This window comes from Schistocerca serialis, chromosome 9 (genome assembly GCF_023864345.2).
Source record: "Schistocerca serialis cubense isolate TAMUIC-IGC-003099 chromosome 9, iqSchSeri2.2, whole genome shotgun sequence".
Classification (NCBI taxonomy): Eukaryota; Metazoa; Arthropoda; class Insecta; order Orthoptera; family Acrididae; genus Schistocerca; species Schistocerca serialis.
In genome coordinates, this window is record NC_064646.1 from 477,815,331 (window position 1) to 477,839,197 (window position 23,867).

Below are 23,867 nucleotides of genomic sequence, written 5' to 3' on the forward strand. Positions count from 1 at the left end.
TACCACTCAACAAAAAGTAGAACTGTTGAGTTGTAAGTAGGCAAATACAAAAAGAAATAAAACTTGCTATCTTTCGGAGCTACCCTTTTATGAGCTAGAGTACACAGAAAACACACTCTCTGTTGCAGAGATATGAGCAATGAGGCAAGGGGTTGGGAGCATGGGTGGAGTATGGATAGACAAGGATATTGTGTAGGTTCGACACATGGTGGAATACCACTGTGGGAGTAGTAGGAAGTGTAGTCTGTAGGATATTCCTCATTTCAGTGTACATCAAGAGGTAGTCAAAACCCTGTCAGAGATTGTGATTCATTTTCTCCAGTCCTGCGTAGTTACCTTTCTACCAAAAACCTTAGTCCCACAGGTGTATCAATCCTTTTGCCCCACTCCCAAATTGAGCCATGCTGGACTTGTAGAAGGCCTCCTCACGTTCTCCTGACTAAGGTCACTCCTCCATCCAACTGTGATCCACCCCCTCTGTCCCCTAATCACCTTCTGTTAAAATTCCAGAATTTCTTAACCTCAAACCTTGCCTCGTCATCATTCCCCAAATTCTGTGCCATGGAGGATAATTTAACATCTGCAGAAACAATGGTAATTCACCATCTAAAACCATATCCTGGCCTTAAAATCATATCTGCTGACAAAGGCACCAGCACTGTGATTTTCAACCTCAGGGTTTACCTGACAGAAGGACTCTGCCAGCTTTCAGATTCATCCACCTACAAACCTGCCACAGTGACCCCATTCCAGAAGTCTAACAGTATCTCCCATCTCTCCTCAAATTCTTAGACCCATCCCAGAACCTCTCAGCTTAGTCTACCTCCCCTCTTCCTGCCTCTCTCAATACTCCTACCTCTTACATGAACTCAATCACCCAGGATACCCAACTTTGGCTGGTTAATGCGCCCCCACTGAGAGAATTTCTGCTCTTGTGAACCAGTTCCTTCAGCTTATCACCTGTAACCTACTCTGCTATATAAAAGATGCCAACCATTTTCTGCACTGACTCTCCACAGTTCCTATTCCTTTACCACATGGCACCCTACTCATCTCTATTGATGCCACCTCCCTCCTCACTAACATCCCTAATGCCCATGTCCTTGCTGCTATCAAATACTATCTTTCCCAACACCCAAAGGACTAAGCCTGCACACAATCAACTTCCTGGTCACCATGGCCAACTTTGTCCTCACCCACAAGTACCTCACCTTTGAAGGTGTCACTTACAAACAAAACCATGGTACAGCTACGGGCACCCGCATGGTACCATACTATGCCAACCTATTCATGGACCCTGAACCATTACACCAACAACCTGAAAACAGCTTTCCCATCCTGCAACTACCCTCCCGACCTGGTACAGAAGCAAATAACCAGAGCCACTTCCTCATCCCCTCAAACCCAGAAACTCCCACAGAAGAACCCCAAAAGTGCCCCACTTGTGACAGGATACTTTCCGGGACTGGATCAGACTCTGAATGTGGCTCTCCAGCAGGGATACGACTTCCTCAAATCCTGCCCTGAAATGAGATCCATCCTTCATGAAATCCTCCCCACTCCTCCAAGAGTGTCTTTCCGCCATCCACCTAACCTTCGTAACCTCTTGGTTCATCCCTATGAAATCCCCAAACCACCTTCCCTACCCTCTGGCTCCTACCCTTGTAACTGCCCCCAGTGCAAAACCGGTCCCATGCACCCTCCCACCACCACCTAATCCAGTCCTGTAACCTGGAAGGTGTACACGATCAACGGCAGAGCCACGTGTGAAAGCACCCACGTCATTTACCAACTAACCTGCCTACACTGTAAAGCTTTCTATGTGGGAATGACCAGCAACAAACTGTCCATTCGCATGAATGGACACAGGCAGACAGTGTTTGTTGGTAATGAGGATCACCCTGTGGCTAAACATGCCTTGGTGCACGGCCAGCACATCTTGACACAGTGTTACACCATCCGGGTTATCTGGATATTTCCCACTAACACCAACCTATCAGAACTCCGGAGATGGGAACTCGCCCTTCAATATATCCTCTCTTGCTGTTACCCACCAGGCCTCGACCTCCCCTGATTTCAAGTTGCTGCCGCTCATACCTCACCTGTCATTCAACAATATCTTTGCCTCTGTACTTCCACCTCGACTGACATCTCTGCCCAAACTCTTTGCCTTTACAATGTCTGCTTGTGTCTGTAATATGTGCAGATGGAAATTTGTGTGTGTGCGAGTGTATACCTGTCCTTTTCTCCCCCTAAGGTAAGTCTTTCCACTCCCGGGATTGGAATGGCTCCATACCCTCTCCCTTAAAACCCACATCCTTTCGTCTCTCCCTCTCCTTCCCTCTTTCCTGATGAAGCAACCTTAGGTTGCGAACACTCGAATTTTGTGTGTGTGTTTGTGTGTCTATCAACATACCAACACTTTCATTTGGTAAGTTACATCATCTTTGTTTTTAGATATATTTTTCCCACGTGGAATGTAGGCAAACATTCCACGTGGGAAAAATATATCTAAAAACATTGGCTGAGGCCCTTGTGTTTGCCAGACACATGGTACACACAGAGAGTGTACCGCTGAGGATTGATCAAATTAAACCTCAAAAAATATCCTCAAAGTAGTGAGTATTAAGCAAATTATCGTACCTCACATCATCAGATGCCAATATCATGAATCAAATAGATAATCAAAGTCAGCATAAATTCAAAGGATAGAAATGTGTATGAATATGTGTGTGAATGTAGTACTGATGTATAATGGTACTGAAGCAGATACTATATTAGCTGGGGCCCTTGTGCTTGCCAGACACATGATACACACTGAGAGTGGACCCCCCTGAGAGTTGATCAAATATGAACATATGGCTTCAGCTGTGTGATGTTTCTTAAACCAAATAGCTTGCATCACTTTGGATAAATTATCTTAAATGCATTTGGATGTGGTATCTTTAAGACCTTTGTATGGTTCAATGTATATATGGAAGATCTTTTTTGTTTCTTTGTTAACTGCTTTTGACTTTTCATAACTTTTAGTCAACATGAGGTTACAACTGTGTAACTTTAAGATTTTTGTCATGCTTCTTCTTCCTCTGAATATGATATGCCTCCATATTTTTCTTCACCACCTATTCCCTCTCATTAGCAGTTAACTCTGTACAAGATGGAAACTCAATCAATTCATCTAGTAAATTAGCAGGTTTCTGATTAAAATGAACTTCATATGGTGTAAATCCAGTTGTAGTATGTTGCAAACTATTTAGAATGTCTTCAAACTGACTTACATAAGTGTACCAATTCTTATGATCGTTGGAACAGTATGTTCTGCACAACCTACCAATTTCCCTCATATACCTCTCCATAGGATTGCATGGTGGAGAATACACAGTTATTAAAATGTGCTTAATGTTCTCATTATTAATCAATTCCTTCCATATATGAGATGTGAACTGACTTCCATTATCTGACAGTCAAGCAACATTTCTAAAATAGTCATTAGTAAAACAATGAACAACTTTCTTTCTTATAGAAGGGTACAGCTTTAATAGTTTTGAAAACAGGTCAACAGTAACAACAAATATGTGTAGCCTTTTTTAGTGTGGGGAAGTTGACCAAATAAGTCACCTCCCACCAGTTCTGACTTACTTCTTACCTAGTGGAATTATGCTCTGTACAAAACCTTTATGCTTCTGGTTGGTAACTTTTACTGTCTGGCATCGATAAAAAGAACTCAAACACTTCCTAACCCTCCTGAAGATGTTATAAAAGTATACATTTTCTGTATCTTTTGAATACACTTTATGGATCTACAGTACTTGTAACTCTACATAGTTAATCAAAGTGTCAGTATATTGTCTAGGCCAACAAACCTCCCACTTATCCAAATTGGGATTACTTGTCCTGAATAAAATTCCTTTAAACACTTGGTAATACTGTTATCGCATCCTTTCTTACCTACGAAGCTTTTGAACATGTTTCCATGTTTCATCCTGATTTTGATTATGTTTCAGTTGTCTACAGATTCTCACAATTTGGACTGAATAGCCAAATTGCTGTAAAAAAGCTGCCCACCTGCTAATCCTACTGTGATATAGATTGCACTCCTGAACGTAGCATGAAGCTTTATGGTCTGCGTATACAATGACTGTGTGCCCAATTAAATAATTTTGAAATTTTTAAACCCTCGAACAATGGCTAAAAGTTCCTTCTCAGTGACTGTACAACTTTTTCATGTTTTTGTAAGATTCTACTGTCAAAACTAATAGCATAGTGTGTGGTCTCTCCCTCAACTTCCTTCTGCTGAAATGAACAAACTCCTAAGCCATAATCACATCCATCTATCATAATACAAAATGGTAAAGTTAAGTCTGATCTATGTAAGATTTCCCTATTGACAAGCTGTCTTTTAATCTCATCAAATGCTGCTTGACATTTGTCAGTCCATTCCCAAATACTGTTCTTTTTCAAAAGCACAAGAAGACATGGAGCATTTAAAGCTTGTGTCCTAATGTATTTCCTGTAGAAATTGCATAGACCATAAAATGACCGAAGTTCCTTCTTTGATCTCGGTTTGGGGAAATCAGCAATGGCCAACAATTTGTCTTTATCAAGCAGAATTTCTTCCTTATTAATAGTGTGCCCAAGAAATGTCACCTTTTTTATTCCAAATTTACATTTTTCCAATTTTAATGTCATACCCCCACCCCCTTGCCTGAATTTTATTGCAATTGCTTTCAGAATTTCCATTACCAGAATGTCATCCACATAAATGATTAATTTTGAAAGTAACCCACTTCCCAAAACTAAATCCAAAGCCCTGATAAATTCAGAAACTGATAAGTTTAATCCAAAAGGTACTACACAGTATTGAAAACTTTTCCCATCATACAAAAATGCAGTATATTGCCTAGAATTGGGTTCTAAAGTAATCTAATGAAATCCTGACATCAAATCCAACCTTGTAAAATAATTTGCATCATAAAATTTATACAACAATTCCTCCATTGACTCTGAATGGTCTGTTTCCTTTTCCAAAAATTTATTTGACGCTGCTTTCCCCCTCAAAAAAGTAAAAATCCCTCTCAAATCTAATTCATGGTTAACTGCAGGAGTTAAGAAATCTGCAGGTACTCTTAGTAATCTGAGTTGGCATTCAAAGCATAATGCAGCTTTAAAACCATTTCTTAGATGCTACAGAAGAGTTATTCATGCACCAAAAAAACTGAAAAATGATTTAATTATCAGAAAAGGCAGCAATAAAACCAAATCAGTTTGGAAGGTCATAAACCATAGCAACGGTAAATCCAAAGTGACAAACGATAATCATATCATAAAAAAGGGAGGAAAAGTTGTTGGAGACCCTTGATGTGTTGCCAATATGTTCAATGACTACTACATTAACAGTACTCAAAATTTTATCAAGAACCTGGGGAACTCAAAAGGTAGTAAGTCAAAAGTTGCAGCAAATGAAAAATCAATGTTTTTGTACCCAGTTACGCAATCAGAAGTAAGAAATGCAATTGATAAGCTGAAAAATAAAATGCCCTGTGGACGTGATGGTATTCCTGATAAGGTCATAAAATATAGTGCATACAAAATAACAATTGAACTGGTTGATATTATTAATACATCATTTAAAACTGGTGAATTCCCTTCTGAATTTAAAAATCAATAGTAAAGCCACTTTATGAAAAAGACTTTCCATATACCATACAAAATTATAGATCATTGTCACAACTTTCAGGTTTTGCTAAAGTAATTGAGAGGACTATGTACGAGAGACTGTTGAGTTTCCTAAACAAATGCAAAATTCTAACCAATGCCCAGAATGATTCAGGAAAAACATGTTTACAGAAACAGCTGTATATCACTTCTTGGAATGTTTTAACTGCAATGGATAATGAGGACTTAAACTGTGGAATATTGTTAGATGTATCCAAGGCATTTGACTTCATCAGCCATGATGTTTTGCTAGAGAAACTGTATTGCTATGGAGTACGTGAAAAAGCATACAGCTGGTTTCAATTGTATCTGTGTAACAGATATCAAAGTCTTGAAATAATACATAATGGCACAAAATATTACTCAACATATCTGAAAGTCAACTGTGGTGTACTCCACAGTTCTGTTATAGGCCCTCTGCTCTTCTTAGTTTTTATTAATGATTTTCCTAACCATCTAACAAGAGCAGAATCAGTACTTTTCGCAGATGATACAAGCCTTTTTATTAAGGGAGTTAGTGAAGATGACCTACAAGAAAAAATAGCTTCAGCAATGAATGAGGCAGCTGAATGGTTCAAGGACAATTACTTAATAATAAATGACAAAAAACCACTTGGATGAACTTTAGGCACATAAGGAACAAAGTAAAAAATAACATAAGATTAGAGGTGGGAAAATGTCTGATAGAACAAACTTCTTTTACAAATTTTTTAGGTGCATGGCTGGACAATAACTTGAGATGGAAAAACATGTTGAACAAGTGAATAAATAACTTAGTAAATACTGTTATATATTAAGAAAACTTAAAGAAAACTGCAATTTTTAAACAGTACTATTTGTCTAGTACTCTTACATTCATAGTAATCTAAGATATGGTATTATATTTTGGGGGAATACAGGTTTCGCAAAAAGTTGTTTTAAGCTCCAAAAGAGAGCTATTCGTATTCTGAAGGGTGTTTGCCTACAGAGATCCTTGTAGAGGACTCTTTTAAGGAGTTGAAAATTTTGACCCTCCCTAGTTTATTCATCTATGAATCACTATGTTTCCTAAAGTAAAATCAAGAATTCTCTTCTCTAAACAGTGAAGTACACAACTATCAGACCAGAAACAAGCACAATTTCCATAGAAACATACATTCAAAATCCCTGTACCAAAATAGTGTGATGTATCTACCCAAAATAATGTTCACTTCCTTATCAAAAGAAATAAAAAGCATACAAAACTTATATATATTTAAAAAAGAACTAAAGAGGCTACTATTAGGTCAGTTTCTGTAATGTTGATGAATTTCTTTGCTATCCAAACAGATAGTGCACATCTTTTGATTTTTCTGCATAATCCTTCGTTTTTTTCCAACTTGCTAGTAAATAGAAGACAAAATATGTTAAGTTTAATTAAGAAAAATGTTAAAGTGTAATTAAGAAAATGTTATTCCCCTTAAAGGATTTTTCTTTTTATAAACCTTGTAATTTTTTTTTCTCATCTTTCATGTAAAATGAAGACAAAATATGTAAAGTGTAACTAACAAAATGTTATTTCCCATGATTGTTAAAAAAAATAAATCGTGCTCTCTCTCTTTCTTTCTATATGACAATTCATATATCGTGTATATGATAAAATGGATAATAATAAACTGAATTGAATTTAAATGTTGAAAGTCAAGTACTGTTCTAACCCCACCATCTTTCTTAGCTACTGCAACCATGGGATTGGTGTACTGACTGCTACTCCTTTCTATTACTCCCCAACTCTGCAATTTCTCCAACGCATTTTCAACAACCTTCCCCTTATAAATAGGTACTCCAATGAAAAATGATTCATGTGGTCTCAGTTTTAACTTACACATGTAATCTTTTACCCTGCCTGGCTTCTCACTGAAAACGCTATTATATTCCAACAGGAATCCCTTCAATTCACTCTTTTCATTGCTACTTAAATCGTCTGCTAAATTAACTTTGTCCAATACTAATTGATAAAAATCTTCACTAACCACCTGGTCATCAAAATACTCATTATCTTCATCTAAATAATTTCTATCATCAAGTACTACAATTATTGCTACAACTCTCATCAAACATTATGTATAACTGGTTTCACCATGAACACCAGATTTTGGATCAATAAAATCTAACTTCATATTTAATCAATCAAACCTAACTTTAACTTTCAGTATCCAATCCATCCCTAACAACATATGTTCATTCAGGTCAGTTATTACCAGGCATCCTTGTTCAAATACATTACTGACAGTAAATGAAATTAATGCTTGCCTACTGATTAATTTACTAAGTTTACCAGCAACTCCTTTTATTTTAATGCCAGTAATTGGAAATTCAGTATACTGTTCAGTATTCTTTAATCTATCTCTTAATTTACCAGACACACCACTTACCGGGCTACCAGTGTCCAATAAACAAACTCTCCTCCAGTTGCCTATAGATATTGCAATATATGGACTACCAAATATTTCATGCTTATTACTTCCATCCTCTTCTGCCAATTTACTTGAACCTCATTTCCTAACTTAGGTTCTAAAGTACTTAAAGGCAGCTTACAACTACAGTGTGTGTGTGTGTTTAATACTATCAGGGTAATCGCCTTTTCCTGCAGACTCCTCATTCTCTTCCAATACTTTCAGTATCGTATCACTAATTACCTTACCTTGATCCTCCTTGTTGTAACAACTCTATAATACCTCAGTGACCTCGATGGGTATCAACTGATTTTCATGTACCTGTCTTTCTGATTCCAAATCATCATATCCTACTGTTCTATCACTCATATCTTTGTCTAGTCCACATAAACCATACCATCTAATTCATCATGAAATACAACATCAGTGTCAATAGTCTCAAAATACTCATAAGCAACATCATCTGCACCTATGTGAACTTCAACTTCAATTACACATCTCCACATCAAAATCACTATCAAAAGTACTAGAACTTGTGTCAGCAAGCACATAAACATAATTCAGCCATTTCTTCTTTGATTACCACTGCCCTGCTCATTCCTATTATTATTATTACTCTGGTTGTGATAGTTGTTACCAAAATTATTATTACTTCTGTTACCGTCATCTCTGTTAATATTGTTCCTATTGTTGTTATTCTGGTGTTGTTATGGTGAATCCCCATTCTGAAAATTGTTCTCGCAAGCACAATCTAATTTATCTATGTATTTCAGAAATTCCTCAATAGTGTCGTCTGGTCCATAAACAAGACTCCACTGAACATGTCCAGGTAAACGCCACTTCAGCGTGTCAATTTGGATTAATTTGTCAAGTGGTTTATCTAAGTGTGCTAAAGTCCTAGCTACTTTTCACAAAATTTTCACATTTTCATATCTCCTACGCAAAATCTACCTCCATTCAAACATTCTGAGTTTATTCACACCTGCTTACTTGCTCACCAAAATTAGTTTGGAAATAATTTTTCAAACTCTGCAAATGCCATTTCTGGATTAACATGCTTCTCCATCTAAATATTGTCTAGCAAATTTCATTTTCATACTGTCCTTGCTCTGGTACAAGTAATTGACAGTGTGTAGTTTAAAATTACCCAGGAAAATTTTCATAATAATGTTATTGCAGTTGTTTTGAAACATGTTATTAGCACTCTATATACTAATAAACATATTAGTCTCTGGATTTTCAACTTAAGAGTTGACTGTTTGAAGCTTATTTGACACTTCATTCACTATGCTGTTTACTCAAGAAATTTGTTCTGAAACAAGTATAGAATTTTAGTTTCTTGTCAGTGAATTTATTTTCAGTTTCAGTTTCACCTGTTGAGTTCATCAATGGCAATGTTTTCTGTTCTTTTTACTTGTTCATTAATTACGTCAACACATTTGTTAGCTAGCTGTAATTCAATAACAGCAAAGATATTCGAACACCCACTTCAGATTCTACATAGTCTACTCTTTCATTTATACTGTTTATTTGTCTACTTACCTTATTAACATCTTCCCTGTTTCTAGTTCCTGGTCCACTTTTGTGAGAATATTGTCTATTTTTCTAAAATTTATTCCAGACAGTTTACCATCTAGTTTACTATCTAGTAACTTATTAAATTTTTGTAGTATGTCTTCCGATTGTTGAAACTCATGGAAAGGTGAAATTATAGTACTTGATGAATTCTCTTGGCTCTGAATGTTTAGATTTGGAGTCAATGCATGCAGAAGCCAACCCAATCTTGTTGTGGTTACGTCTTGGCCACATACTGAAAATATAGTGCTTTTAACTGATTTTACACAACTTGAAGGAAAAAAAAACCACTTCCAAAAACTATCTTCCCTATAATATTTTCAAAGTATGTCATGCAATTATTTTTGCCTGACTTAAGCATACAATTTCACTAGTCTGTTACATAAATAATGTTTTGGTACTCATTTGACAGTCCATGCTGCTGGTTGTTGGCGGTGGTCCATTGATATTCTCACATGTCCACTTTTTCCATACAGATCCTAGTTTCCATTCACGTCCCAATACTGGTATATGACACAGTATATTTCACCTGAAACTTAATAACCAGCAGCATACAATTCAGTTTTATACACATTCCAGCTCCTTTCACCATATTGCAATATAATGTGGCAAAAATGTTTTGCGGGTGAAGTTTGGGTTGTGTGTCATTGCTTAACACAAGATAAATAATGATGATATACCACATTGTATTACAGATATCCTCCACCAGTAAAATAATACATATCTTGTGTAATCCAGGGTGTGATTTTAAACAATTACTGTTATTTTTAAATATTAAATTTGCACATTTAACAATTAAAGTTTTTACATATGTCTTCCAAAATCACACAGAAAATTACATAGAATAACAGTGAATAATTTCATACAAAGACAGGAAAGAATCTGTTCCTATTAAGACTATAAATTACATGTTTTATCATTGCCAACAACATATTTTGTTAATTTGCACATATTATTTCATTAACTAAAAGGAGAGTTATCCTATTATTTACAGTTGAACAGAGCAATCAGTTTTATTGAATGAAAGGCTTAGATTCAATTAATTAAATTTTGTATGAGTAAAATTTTACATTTTCTGTATAGCTGTAACTAACACTAATTAGAAATGACCATGATTGATCCTGACTGAAAAATCATCATAATACAAATAATTTATGATCTAACAAAGTGTAAAAATAGCTGTCTCTCGATGACTAGAAACTCCATAATTACAAAATCAATTTTATTCCTACCATGTGCCGGTAGTTTGTATTGTGTGCAAATTGTGATGGTACATTAGCTTTTAATCCAACATGTTTCCTTCATTTTATACACTTATGAGGCCCAACATAAACAATGTCAAAACAACAGCTTAAATTAGCGTAAATTACTAACTTGCTGCACAAAAAATCTTCAGTGTATTCGAATCCAGATAACCAGAAAATACTAAGTCAAAGCAGCAGTTTAAATTAGTGTAAATTAGTAATATTAAATATATGGCCTCTTTGGGAGAGTGGGGATGAGACTGGAATAGGACACAGGATCCCTAAAGGAGTTGTGGTATTACACTGCCTACTCAAAGATGTCTACATCAGTACCTCCATCTATATCAAAACTACCAAGTATCAGTAACACCTCCGCTTCGACAGCTGCCGTCCATTCCATATTAAGGTGTCCCTTCCGTACAGCATAGCCACCCACGGCTGTCACAACTGTAGTGACAAGCAGTCTCTCCAAATAACCAAGGCTCTTTCTGAGGCCTTCACAGACCAAAATTATCCTCCAAATCTTGTATAGAAACATATCTACCTTGCCTTGTCCCTCCAGTCCCCCACACCTCCCAAAGTTCCTCCATCAGGCCAAAAATGAGCACTCCTATGTGGCTCGGTAACACACAAGGCTGAAGCAGCTGAATGACTTTCTCCTACAGGGAGTCAACTACTCTCATTGTGCCCTCAAATGAGAAATATCCAATGCACTATCTCTCGCACCCCTCCCACAGTGGTATTCCACTCCCCACCAAACCTATACAATATCTTGTCCATTCCTACTTAATCCCCACTCCCAACGCCATTCCTCATGGCTCATAACCCTGCAATAGATCTAGATGCAAGACCTGTCCCATACGTCCTCCCACCTACTCCAGTCTGACCACAGGCACCACCTATCGCATCAAAGATAGCGCTACCAGTGAAACCACTTATGTAATCTACAGATTGAGCTGCAACCACGGTGCTACTTTCTACATGAGCATAACAACCAACAAGCTGTCTGTCCACACAAATGGCCACCGACAAACTTGAGACCAAGAGACAGCTGGACCACCCAGTTGCTCAGCACGCTGCCCAACACAGTGTACATCATTTAAGGACTGCTTCACAGCCTTCCGTCCTACCAACACCACCATTTCTGAATTGGGAACAACTCTCCCTACAATATGTCCTATGTTCCTGTAATCTTCCTAGCCTCAACCTGCGTTAGTCCCTGTCCTTCTCCCACCTATCCCCTTCCCTGCTCCCATTCTGGCACTACACAGCCTTCTATTCCACCAATTCACCTACTAGTCTTTTTCCGCTCCTCTACTGCTCTCCTCTTCTGCTCTCCCCCTATCCCTATCAAACTTCCCAACTGCACTTAGTAGCCCAACCATGTCCCTCCATGCTCCCACAAGGAGCCTGACACCCTCTCCCAATCTGCCCCAGCCCCCTCCATACCTCCACCACCCACAGAGTGCTTTTCCCACCAAGCACAGCTGCTCACAGTCTGGCCTCAGTGGCCAGAGACCAGGGTTGTTGTGCTGTGCATTCATACAACTCTGGCAGTTTCCACTGATTAAGGGTTGCAGTGTGGTACTGGTGCGCAAGACTCACTCCGCCTTAGCTGTCGAACTTACTTGGAGTTACTTCACCGATCTTCTTTCAGGATAGTCGGCTGCGATATTCTGCCCAGCTTCTTCTCCGAAGAATATATGCTACTCTGGAGGAATTTCTATACTTTTAAATAACTTGGTACACTCAAGAATACTTTGAATTCAGTCTCACTATACTTCATAACACATAACTGTTTTCATACACTAAACATTTCCTGTAAGCTCGACACCTTCCAGTCTGACAGATGCTATTACAATAATGTTCCTATACATACACTCTATAAATCTCTCCGAGTTTAACAAGGCGACTGACCCGACTTTGCAGCAGTAAAAAAGAGAATGAATGAATAAAAGTCTCTTCTTTTCTTTCAACAACCTTCAAATGTTCACACATTTCACAGAGTATGATGCGTTTACTCCATTTACGGGACATGTAAGTTCTTAGGCCTGCTCGGTGACTACCTCCTCACACCGATCGTCCATCCGATACACGTCCATCCCATACGCACGTAATTGTGGGGCAGTAGACACAGTTCTACTTTACCACACTTATCTCTAAAATAGTGTGTGTTCGAGACAGTGGAATTACGAGAGCCACTAGAATTTGCTCCGAAATTCTCGAGGCACTACACAATGTGGTCACTGCACGTAAGACATGGCCACCGCCTTCTTGAGCACCATGTGCCAATGCTTCAGTGGCAGTAGTGATTGCTTCAAAGTGCTCACAGTGAGGACATTAGCTTTATTGCGATAGAAGAGTATGCTGTAAGATAGTATGGACTGTAGGTGTGCAAAATAAGCTAGCAGTTCCATCTCCAGATCAGCATAGTGCCTTATCTATAAAAAGCAGGCAGAAGTGGGCCCTTTTGGTTAACATGTCAATGTATTTCATTTGGATACCCAGTAATTTCTTATGTGTGCACACACACACACACACACACACACACACACACACACACACACACACACACACACGAAAAACAGAAGGTACCAAATATTATTGTCTTATTAAATACCTGTGAGTTAATCTGTCATAGGTTTTTATAGTTTCAATAGCATGCTAACTTCAGGTACATCTTCTCTGAAAGCTTTTATTTTTAATGTTACTAAGATTATTTTGACTTATTTTGTGTAGCTCTTTGTTCTTGCCTAAAGATATTATAGAAGCCATATTTGTTCCTTTTTGGATTACAGCATGTTTTCCCCTGATATTTCTTCTCATTTGATACCCCTTGATTTCTTAACAGAGACTGCTGATTGATGATGATGCATGAACACATAGCCCAAAAGCATCTGTCTGGAGAAGAAATTTTCATCACGAGAATCTGGCCAGACTGTAGAGAATTTATGGCATACTATTCCTAATCACAATGTATTTTAGCAATGGCACACTCAAACTCTTCCACAGTGCCCTGTGAAGTCAGAGAATAGGTCAAATTAATTTTTATCCGTTTGTTGCATATGGCTGTGTATCTCAGTGGCTCATTCATTGCATTGCAAGAGGAGCAGGGCACATCCCAGACTTTCTTAGATTTCCATACACATCCATCATAACATTACTCTCCAATAGTTGTTGCACATAGTTATACAGTGTATAAACCAACAGTAAACATATCCACTGTCTGTCCCCCATTCCTTCCTCCATATGCTCCTGTAACATGAGTGCTGCAAGAGCAGTCGTGCATTGTCTGTGAGCTTAGCTACTGAATACATTGACTTATTTTAATTGCATCCATGGACACATGTAACTTTCATGCAGTGTGTCTGCAAAAACCTTTTCTTGTCTAATCATTATAAAATTGCACGGAATAGTAAACTATCACATTGCTTTTTTAATTAAATTATGTTAACTGTGAGTGAATAATATGGTTTTTCAATGTATCAATAATAGAAAATAATTTCTGACACTAAGTTTTTTGAGATGCAATTAATGACTGATAGTATTTTTCATGCTTTTTCAGGTTCTTGTAGGTCATAGTGACCACGTAACATGTGTTGCTGTATCCATTTTAAACAAATCCCTTGTTGTCTCGGGATCTCGTGATTCAAATCTCATTGTCTGGGATATTAACACAGGCAATGACATTCATATCCTCAGTGGACATTTGGGTTGTGTAACTACGGTGAAAGTATCAGGAGATGGCAGCCTGGCAGTGTCTGGTAAGCAAATATAATGTGTTATAAATTATTTTCATAGCAAACATAATTTATATATTATTACAACTTTTTAGATACTAGTTTGAAAAACAATGTTGCCTTGTAAAACAGAACTGCTTTGCAATCATTAACCAGCTCAGAATCCAAATATACCAAGACTGCCTTTTGAAACAATGAAGTCTTGAGCGATGAATTAGAGTACCTATAGCGCCCACTTACAGCCCATTGATGGCAGCAGCAAGTCATGATGTGGAGACACCAAAGTGTAGAAGAGCTGACAGGCAACTGGCTGCCCACAGCCCTGGGTTTCATTGGAGATGGGACCTCAGAGCTTGGACGTTTCACTCAGTGGCATCCTAGATTTGCTGGATTTCATTGAAGTCAGGTGTTGTGGTAGGCCACACAAGCAACCTCATGTTGATGTAAGGTTCCTCAAAACATTCTAATAAATTCTGTAGCTATAGTGTGGTACATAGTCTTTCAGGAGACACTGGTCATATACAGAGTGCTGTAGAGAAACTGATGGATGCACATGATCAGATGGTATATGTCAGGGAGACAATGGAAGACATATCAGTACATTCTTCCTGCATAACTCTTGTTTATTTCTGCATGTTATTTTTCACATCTTCTTGAGCCACAAGAACTTTTACATCATTCTACCGAACCCTCCCCACTTTTTCTCCTTTCTTATTCCAGTTTGCACATACTAACATCATGTAATACAGTCACATCTGCTGTCGGTGTTCTGCATACATATCGGCACACAGACCTAAAACCTACGTTATATCTTTTTGTGTTTTCACGTCAATTGCAGTTTGTTTTTGTCTTGTCAGCTTACTCCCTCATGTTTCATCTCGTTTCCCCAAACTTCATCTGTTCCATCCTTTTATTTATTTTTCTTACATACTTTGATGTATTTTTGCAAACTTTTTGCACATATTTTTAGCTTATTTATGTATTTTTACACATTTTCACCATCCACCATGGATCATTGCTTCTCCCATCTGTATCAATACACAAATGTTTCTTTATCCCCAGTGAGAATCCAGTACCACATACTGTTCCAGTGTTATTGCTTGACTCATAGGTTCCAAACCACCCTACAGTACCTTCTCTCCATCCAAAAATTCTCTTGCTATGCAATCTCAAATTTCTGGAACCCATAACACACATTGAAACTCTTGCCCTCCAGGAACTACAGCAACATGTGCAGTACCACCTCAAAAAAATCTCCAACCTGTTCACTTTCTACTCCCCTCTTGAACTACCACTATATACAACTCCTATGACAGCCTCCAAACATCTCCCACGTCCACTCACACTGACAAACCCTTCCTTGCAGATCTATTAAATTTCCTACATCTTCAAAAACTCCCTCCCACCACCATTCAGAATCCAGAAGCTAAGCTGGCCCAAAACACACTTTACCTTTGCCCCACTCCCATATTTGTTGAAGACTTTCTCTCCCTCTCCTGATCCCTATAGCTGAAACACTTTTTCACCACCAACCCTACCAAACAGGCTCAACCAAAGAACAATGTACAGCCCTGCCTGACTCAGTTCACTCCTCAATCTAACTGGTATCCACCCCTATTGAACTCAAACCATCCCCCATTAAGGGGAGTTAGAACAGAAAAAGAATTTTTTCCACATTTTCAGGTTTTTCTCATTATAAAATTTGCAAATTTTCCGAATAAAATTATACATATATAACTTACAAACTCACATGGGAAGTATTTTATTTGCTTATTTTTTTAATATAATCTACGCCAGTTGAAAATGTTAATTTTTATGTGCATTACTTCAAGATCTAACAAAATCAGTAATTTTTTATACGAAGGCTGTGGATTGTTGTATTATAAAGGTTAAATTACATGTTTGTATTGGTAGCACTGTCAGAAATAATATTGTATCATTTCATAGTATAAACACATGTTGTATGTCTAAGTGCTAACGTTTTTCCAAGGAAAAGTGATGAATAGATTGGTAAATCCCTCAAAAAATAAAATATGACACCAAAATGAAGTGTTTTTCTTCATCTTTCTTGGCTCTACAGCTCATGATGAGCCTTGGCCTCTTCTACAATTTCCTTCCATCCCTCTCGGTCCTTTGCCAATACTCTCCAGTTTCTATAGCTCATCTTCCTAAGATCTTCGATTACTCCATCTTCCCATCTGGCTCTTGGTCGACCACGTCCTCTCTGCCCTCCGGGCTTTCATTGTAATATTCTTTTTGGTACTTCTGTATCATTCATGCGAGCCACATGTCCCGCCCACCTCAGTCTGGCTGATTTCACTATCCTTCTGATGGGGTGGTCTTTGTATATGGTATACAACTCATGGTTGTATTTCTCCTCCATATTCCTCTTACACAGATTGGGCCGATAATTCATCTAAGTACCTTTCTTTCAAATGCATCCAGTGTTTCAATATCTTTAGCTGTTATATCCAGGCTTCAGAGGCATATGTAAGCACTGGTCGTATAAGCGATTTATACCGAGTTAATTTCGTGGTACGAGTCAGGAGCCTTGAGGATAGAAGTCTTGTTAGGGCAAAATAGGCTCTGTTGGCCAGTATTAATCTCTGCTTAATTTCAAAGGAGGTATCATTTAGATGTGTAACTGTCGAGCCCAGATACTTGAAATGTTCAATTCTCTCAAATGTATAATTGCCCATTGTTATTACATTTGGCATATTTTCTCTATGTGCTTTTCCAGCTGCCATATATTTTGTTTTTTGTTCACTAATAATTAACCCCATGTTCCTACTGGCCTGTTCAAGAGCTGTAAATGTCTCTTCCATTGCTTTTTGGGTCCTTGCTAATATATCTATGTCATCTGCATAGGCCAGTATCTGCACCGATTTATAAAAGATCGTTCCTCTGTTGAGAAGTTTTGCATTTCTCATCACCTTCTCCAGGGCGGCATTAAAGTGAAGGCATGCCAATGCATCCCCTTGTCGCACTCCATTTTTAATACTCAATGTGTTGGACATCATTCCTCTTATTCTTACACTACCTTGTGTTTTGCTCATTGTCATTCTCACCAGCCTTACCAACTTTCTAGAGATTCCCAGTTCATCTAGAGCTTGATACAACTGCTCTCTATTTATGCTATCATAAGCTGCTTTGAAGTCTATAAAGAGGTGATGCGTGCCAACTCCATATTCGTTTGTTGTTTTCCAGGATTTGTCTTAAGGTGAATATTTGATCTATGGTTGACTTCCCAGGAAGGAACCCGCATTGGTATGGCCTCGTCTCCCTCTGTATGAATGGGGATATTCTGTCGAATAGTACATTAGAGAATATTTTATATCCCAAATTAAGTAGTGTGATCCCTCTGTAACTGCCACACTCCATCTTATCTCCTTTCTTATATATGGGACATATGATACCCTCTTTCCATTGTTGGGCATTTTCTCCTCTTCCCATATTCTGGTGACCATTTTCAGAAGGCTCTGTTCCAGCTCTCTGTCTCCTTGCTTAAACAGTTCTGCTGGAATACCATCTGTCTCTGCCGCCTTGTTGGTTTTCAATTTCTTCATGGCAGTTTTCACTTCTTGCATATTTGGTGGGGTAGTGTTGTTGTCTGGGTCCTCTTCCCCATTTGTGTCTGTTGGGTTCTCTGGTGTAGTTATTCTAGGGTTGAGGAGACTATCAAAATACCTGCGCCATCTTTCGCGTATTCCCTTCCCTTCACTTATTATATTCCCTGTCTCATCTTTTATTAAGCTTTATTAAGTGTTTTTAAGAAACATGGATTTCATGGTAAATATACTCATTCATTTTGAAGTTCTGATAAGTGTAAAGATAATTATTTTGAAGTAAATGTTAGATGGTTTTATGGATTGAGAGCTACTGGCAAAGGACACACTGCAGCAGAAACAATGTGTGCTGTGATGAATATGCCATGCCCAGCTTGTAAAATTCACAAGTATGCAGGATTTGTGGAGCTTCTGTGGAATCTGTTGCATGTGAGTCAATGAAGGGTGCTGCAAATGAAGCTGCTGAAATAAATGATGGTATGACTGACATACCAGCAGCTTTTGATGGCACTTGGCAGACATGCGGCTACAGTTCTAAGAATGCTGTTGCTACAGTGACCAGTGTGGATACTGGAAAGGTAGTAGATTTCCAGATTTTAACCAAACATGTTATAAGTGTAAATCAGGGAATGAAGAAGGGCATATCTGTTACAGAAATTATGAAGGAACAATTGGTGGTATGGAGGCCTCTGTAGCTACTGAAATTTTTAGTCGATCTGTGGACGAAAGGGTAGAGCGTTACACTAAGGTGATGGAGACTAAAAAGCATATAACAGTATAGTAGCTGCTCAGCTTTATGAGGAGAAGATTATCACAAAACTGGAATGTGTTGGTCATGTCCAGAAGAGGGTGGGCTGAGGAAGTTGAAACAAAGTCTGAAAGACAAGAAACTTTCTGATGGTAAAATCATAAGAGGCAGGTTGGCAGACAAAATGATTGATGAACTATAGCAGTATTATGGGATGGCCATTAGAGATAATACTGAGGATTTGTTGAAAATGAAGCAACTGTCAACTGATGAAAAACCAGAACACCACCTTTGGCCTCCTGGATCTGATTCATGGTGCAATTACCGCAATGCCCAGTACTCAAACAGTTCATACAGCCATAAATATTCCATCCCAGCAGCAGTCATGGATACATCGGTAAGGTGAAAGTGCTGCAGTATGTGGGAAATAATCCTGGAGCAATATGCATCAGAGAACTTGAATGGATGTACAAGGTTTGCATTCATAAAGCAGAGTATACAGCACTGTTGGCCACTAAGGAGTCCATGGGAGAAAAAAACTTGGAAAATATCAAGAGGATGAATCTCAGAAACCACTTTGAGTAGAGTACTCAAAGGGAGTAATAACATGCGTATCCCGAGTCTACTGAACTAAAAGCAGAACATAATGTTATGTATAATTAAAATTATTTAGGATAACATGCAAAAAAGTAAACAAAATTTTAACTGTGTAATTAAAAAATTGCATTTCTGAAAGCAGTGGCTGAAATGCAATTATTGTAGTTTAGTAGACTCAAAACATACATTTTAATGTCCTGTAAAAGTTTCATGTCAATGGCTACAGTGGTTCATGAAATACGGGAAAGCCAAGCAGGGTGTATACGCGGACAAGGAAAAAAATTCCCGAATTTCCCGGTTAAAAATACACTTTCTACTGGGTAAAAACATACTTTATCTGTGTTAAGTGACAGTATATTTTCCCTCAGAACTGCAATACTTATCAGTCCTTTGAATGGGTATGGTTTTATACATGTGTGTAGAATTTCCCGGCACTTTAGAAAATGAAACTTAGGGAAAAAGACATGTTTTGGAAATACCTTTGATGTGCGCCAACATGTATGCTGCGTATTTTCGTATTACGGAAGTATACATTGGAATTCCACCAAACACTGCATGTTACTTTCCAAATCATTGAAATTGAGATTGTGATGCACTTTTGTAAGCCGGTCATAGTTCATGTCATGTGATCTTGCCAGCCGATGACAGCGGATATTCAGAGCACAGGACATGTGATGTAATAAACTAACAGCAACATCACTGTTAAGTAGCACCAACACATAAACAGTGAAAGTTAATAGTTTAAATTAATATACATAGTGTTGTTACAAGAAAAGCAAAGCTTTTACATATAAAATTTGTCTCTAAGGTCAATAAGCTGCAAGAGAAGCTAAGCTTTCGCATACAATGTTGACCTTTTTTGCGCATGTTACACTTTAAGATATATCAACACAAATGTACCAGTAAAATTTTTAATAATGACATAAATGTCTCATATTCAGGGTTCAAAATTCTTCTAAAACGCTTGTCATCAAACAGTTGATTTTTAAATGAGAGTCAAGCACTCTTTGATTGTAGAAATTCATGGTACATTCTCACACATAGTTCAAGTAACGTAAAAGGATATTTGATTTGAAATTAACGCTTTTCAAACCACCATTCGCAATATTTTCCCGCGACCTGTTAGAAATAGGTTCGCTTCACCAGTTGCCAGAGAACGCAGATAACAGGCAACACTGCACTTGCACATCTACCATGACATAGGAAGCCTGTATGTATGTACATGTAAAACATTAAAAGATCATACATTATGTTATAAAAGAAACAAGACATTAGAGAATGCTGCAAGAGCATCAGAATTTCGTGAACCATACTAAAATTTGCACATTTAAAGTGCATGCTTAAAGTGCACATTTGTATGTCCAGATTCTCAATAAAGTAGACCTCAACCTGATATTAAGCTTTTCAGTGTGGTTTTCGGGATGTAGATTTTCTTGGAGCACCAGTACTGTATTACATCATGTTTGGTTCTTTATTGTGGCATAATGCAATGTGTGCTAGAAGATGAAAACATGCACTTGAAACGCAGCAAACAGTTGAAACTAGCCAGTACTGTGGAATCTGACATTTTGTTTCAAATACATTGACTGCCTCTGCGGAAAAGGTTCATTAAAGTCAAGTTTCTTTAGCAAACAGACAAAAATAACTTCATTGTTCTGCAAGGTGATTATTGCTTGACTGTTAGAAAGGTGGAAATAAAATAAAATCTGAAACTAATAACATATTTTAGCCTTCCCTAATTATGTGAATGTATTTTATTTCACATTATAGCTCCCGGCCACAGATATTGGTTTTGTTTTCATTTGACATGAGGGTAAATGAAGGGGAAACAGCAAGATCACGAAATGTAAGCAGGGATCATGTGGAGACTACCCACTCTGTGCATCAGCCCCAGATCTACAATATTTGTGAACCGGGTCAATACTAAAAAAATTGAATTTTCAAAAATATGTTCATCTTGTAGCACACATCTTTCTGAAAAGTCTGAAACATAAAACATATGTGTTCGAGGAAATGTAAGACATGTTACTTGGTCTTAAGTGTGCCAAAGTGCAGTGCCATGCCCTTCATACAGCATTCTTCCATAGCACGTCACTGTACTTCGTTCTGTGGAATTGAAACATGTATATTTTGTAACGGATGCCATCAAACCTACAAACCTACACAGGTCACTGGAAATTTAAATGTCCTGTTGTGTCTCTCCTGCTCCCAGTCAGCCCGAAGAAATTGCAGTTAATAGCGAGTGGGATTATTTGTTATCGGGAGAACAAGAACTCTTCAGGAAATCTGCACTATTTATTGTCTATTAGCTAATAACTTGCTGTTTTGTGTGACATAAAATTAAATACAGGATACATAAAACCATTAAAGACAAGAGACAAGCAAGAAAGTTCACATTTCTTCAGTCCTTAGCTTCTAGCATTTTTTTCCCTTCTAATCTTGCTACAGCTTTACATGGCCGTACTTTCCTTTCTGTGAAAGAATCTATTACCTCATCAAAGTTCGTCAAACATTTTGCTACATCAAAAATCAAAATGTCCTTCTGTAATACCGAAAAAGCTGTTAATACAAATAATACCCGAGACTGGTGTGTTTTCTTGATCTGATTACGTCTATTTTGTCACTGTCTGCTAGATAAAACAAAATAGGCCTTTCTAATATTGCAGCAATTTTGTAACACATGCCAAATAAAAAAGACTGTTTTGGCACAAATGGTCATTTTTATAACATGACAGAATATAATTCACAAAGTACCAATATCAAATGCCTATAAGGCCTACTACAAGCAAAAAGCTTTATGTTGGGAAATACTGTAGTATTACGAAACTTTTTCTTCCATAATTTGGCCAATTAACGTCACAAACGCTGCCAGAATCACAGCTTTAGTTATCCCGCGATTATTCTCCGGTTAGGCATTGTTACATATTCGTACAACACGTTTTCCACATTACTTCCAGAATAGAAGTTAAGCGGCTGCTAACGGGGACTATACAACTGGTCCTTACTAGTGTAGCGATCTGGCCAAAAATTTTCTATCAAAATTTCATTTTCTTGGATACACCGAGAAGATAATATGTAATCTTTCTCACCTGTTATTCCTGTTAGTCATTTATTTCCATTCTGGTAGTCTGAATCTACAGATTTCACTAGTAATTATAACAAGGCTGTACATTTGCAAACCCAATCAACCACATAGACAGCGATTGGTGTTCATCCGTTTGGCTTTACTCTGCTCAGCTCGTATAGCCCTGTCCCCTTTTGTCTGCGGAAAGTTTATTTCTAGATGCGGCGAGGATACTCCTGACAAAGACATCACGTACACTATGCACGCATTCAGAAATCAACTTAAAACGTGTTCAGAAATGTTCAGAAACCTACTGGGATGCATTTCAAAATCATACGAATAATCGGTATACCAACGTGTGCTGGATGCTAGGTGCTTTGTGAAGAATATCAATATGGTGCAACCTTTTCCCGATAGCATCTAGCATCTACCTTGCTGCGACTGCTTGCACAGCCAACAGCCACATTCCTGTAGCCAAAAGTGGGAGAATCTACTCTCAAACGCAACTCAACTGCGCATGCACCTGCTCGTAACTGCTAAAATGAATCTAATGTAAACTGTTGTGACTTCACGCTCATCGGAGGCAATTTGTTGTTGTAAACACTGCATAGTCTTCCTAAACCTAAAGCCTATGACACATTGTGCTGTTGGCAGCCGCTTGCATGAGCACGGTCTGTGGTTGTTGTATATGGTGCATTTCCTTTGCAATTTAAGTTATTCCTGTTTATGTTTTACTGTTGAAGTATTATTCTGCAGTACAAGGATACAGTAATATCCTTTGGCAGAGTATTGGTTCTCACCAGTCAAAATTACAAAAATTTAACTGAAGGCTAATACAATGAAAAATTCCCGGAATTCTAAAAAATTCCCGGGTTTTTCCCAGTTTTCTCTGGGATGAAAAAATTCCCGGGTTTTTCCCAGATCTCCCGGGTCGTATACACCCTGACAAGTCACTAAATTTAACATTGTTGGGATGGGATGTTCCAACTCCCCTTAACTTTCCAGAATTTCTTAAACTCAAACCTTGATTCTCTATCATTCACCAAATCCCTCAACATGCAGGCTAATCTTACAACCACAGAAAGAATCACACTCCACCACCTGGAACCTAATCCTGACCTTACAATCGTATCTGCTGACAAATACTCCACCACTGTTGTTCCGAACCACAATGTTTACTTGGCCGAAGGACTCAGTCAGTTGT

At 38.0% G+C, this 23,867-nt stretch overlaps 1 protein-coding gene across 1 annotated transcript in view; it reads left to right on the top strand.

The window, feature by feature from the left end:
- The window catches only part of LOC126419723 (protein qui-1), a 918,484-nt gene that overhangs the window by 837,440 nt on the left and 57,177 nt on the right, over window positions 1–23,867 (top strand). The window contains exon 22 of the mRNA XM_050086903.1: window positions 14,514–14,712. Coding sequence (XP_049942860.1) covers window positions 14,514–14,712 — 199 coding nt within the window. The remainder of the gene's footprint in view (window positions 1–14,513; window positions 14,713–23,867) is intronic.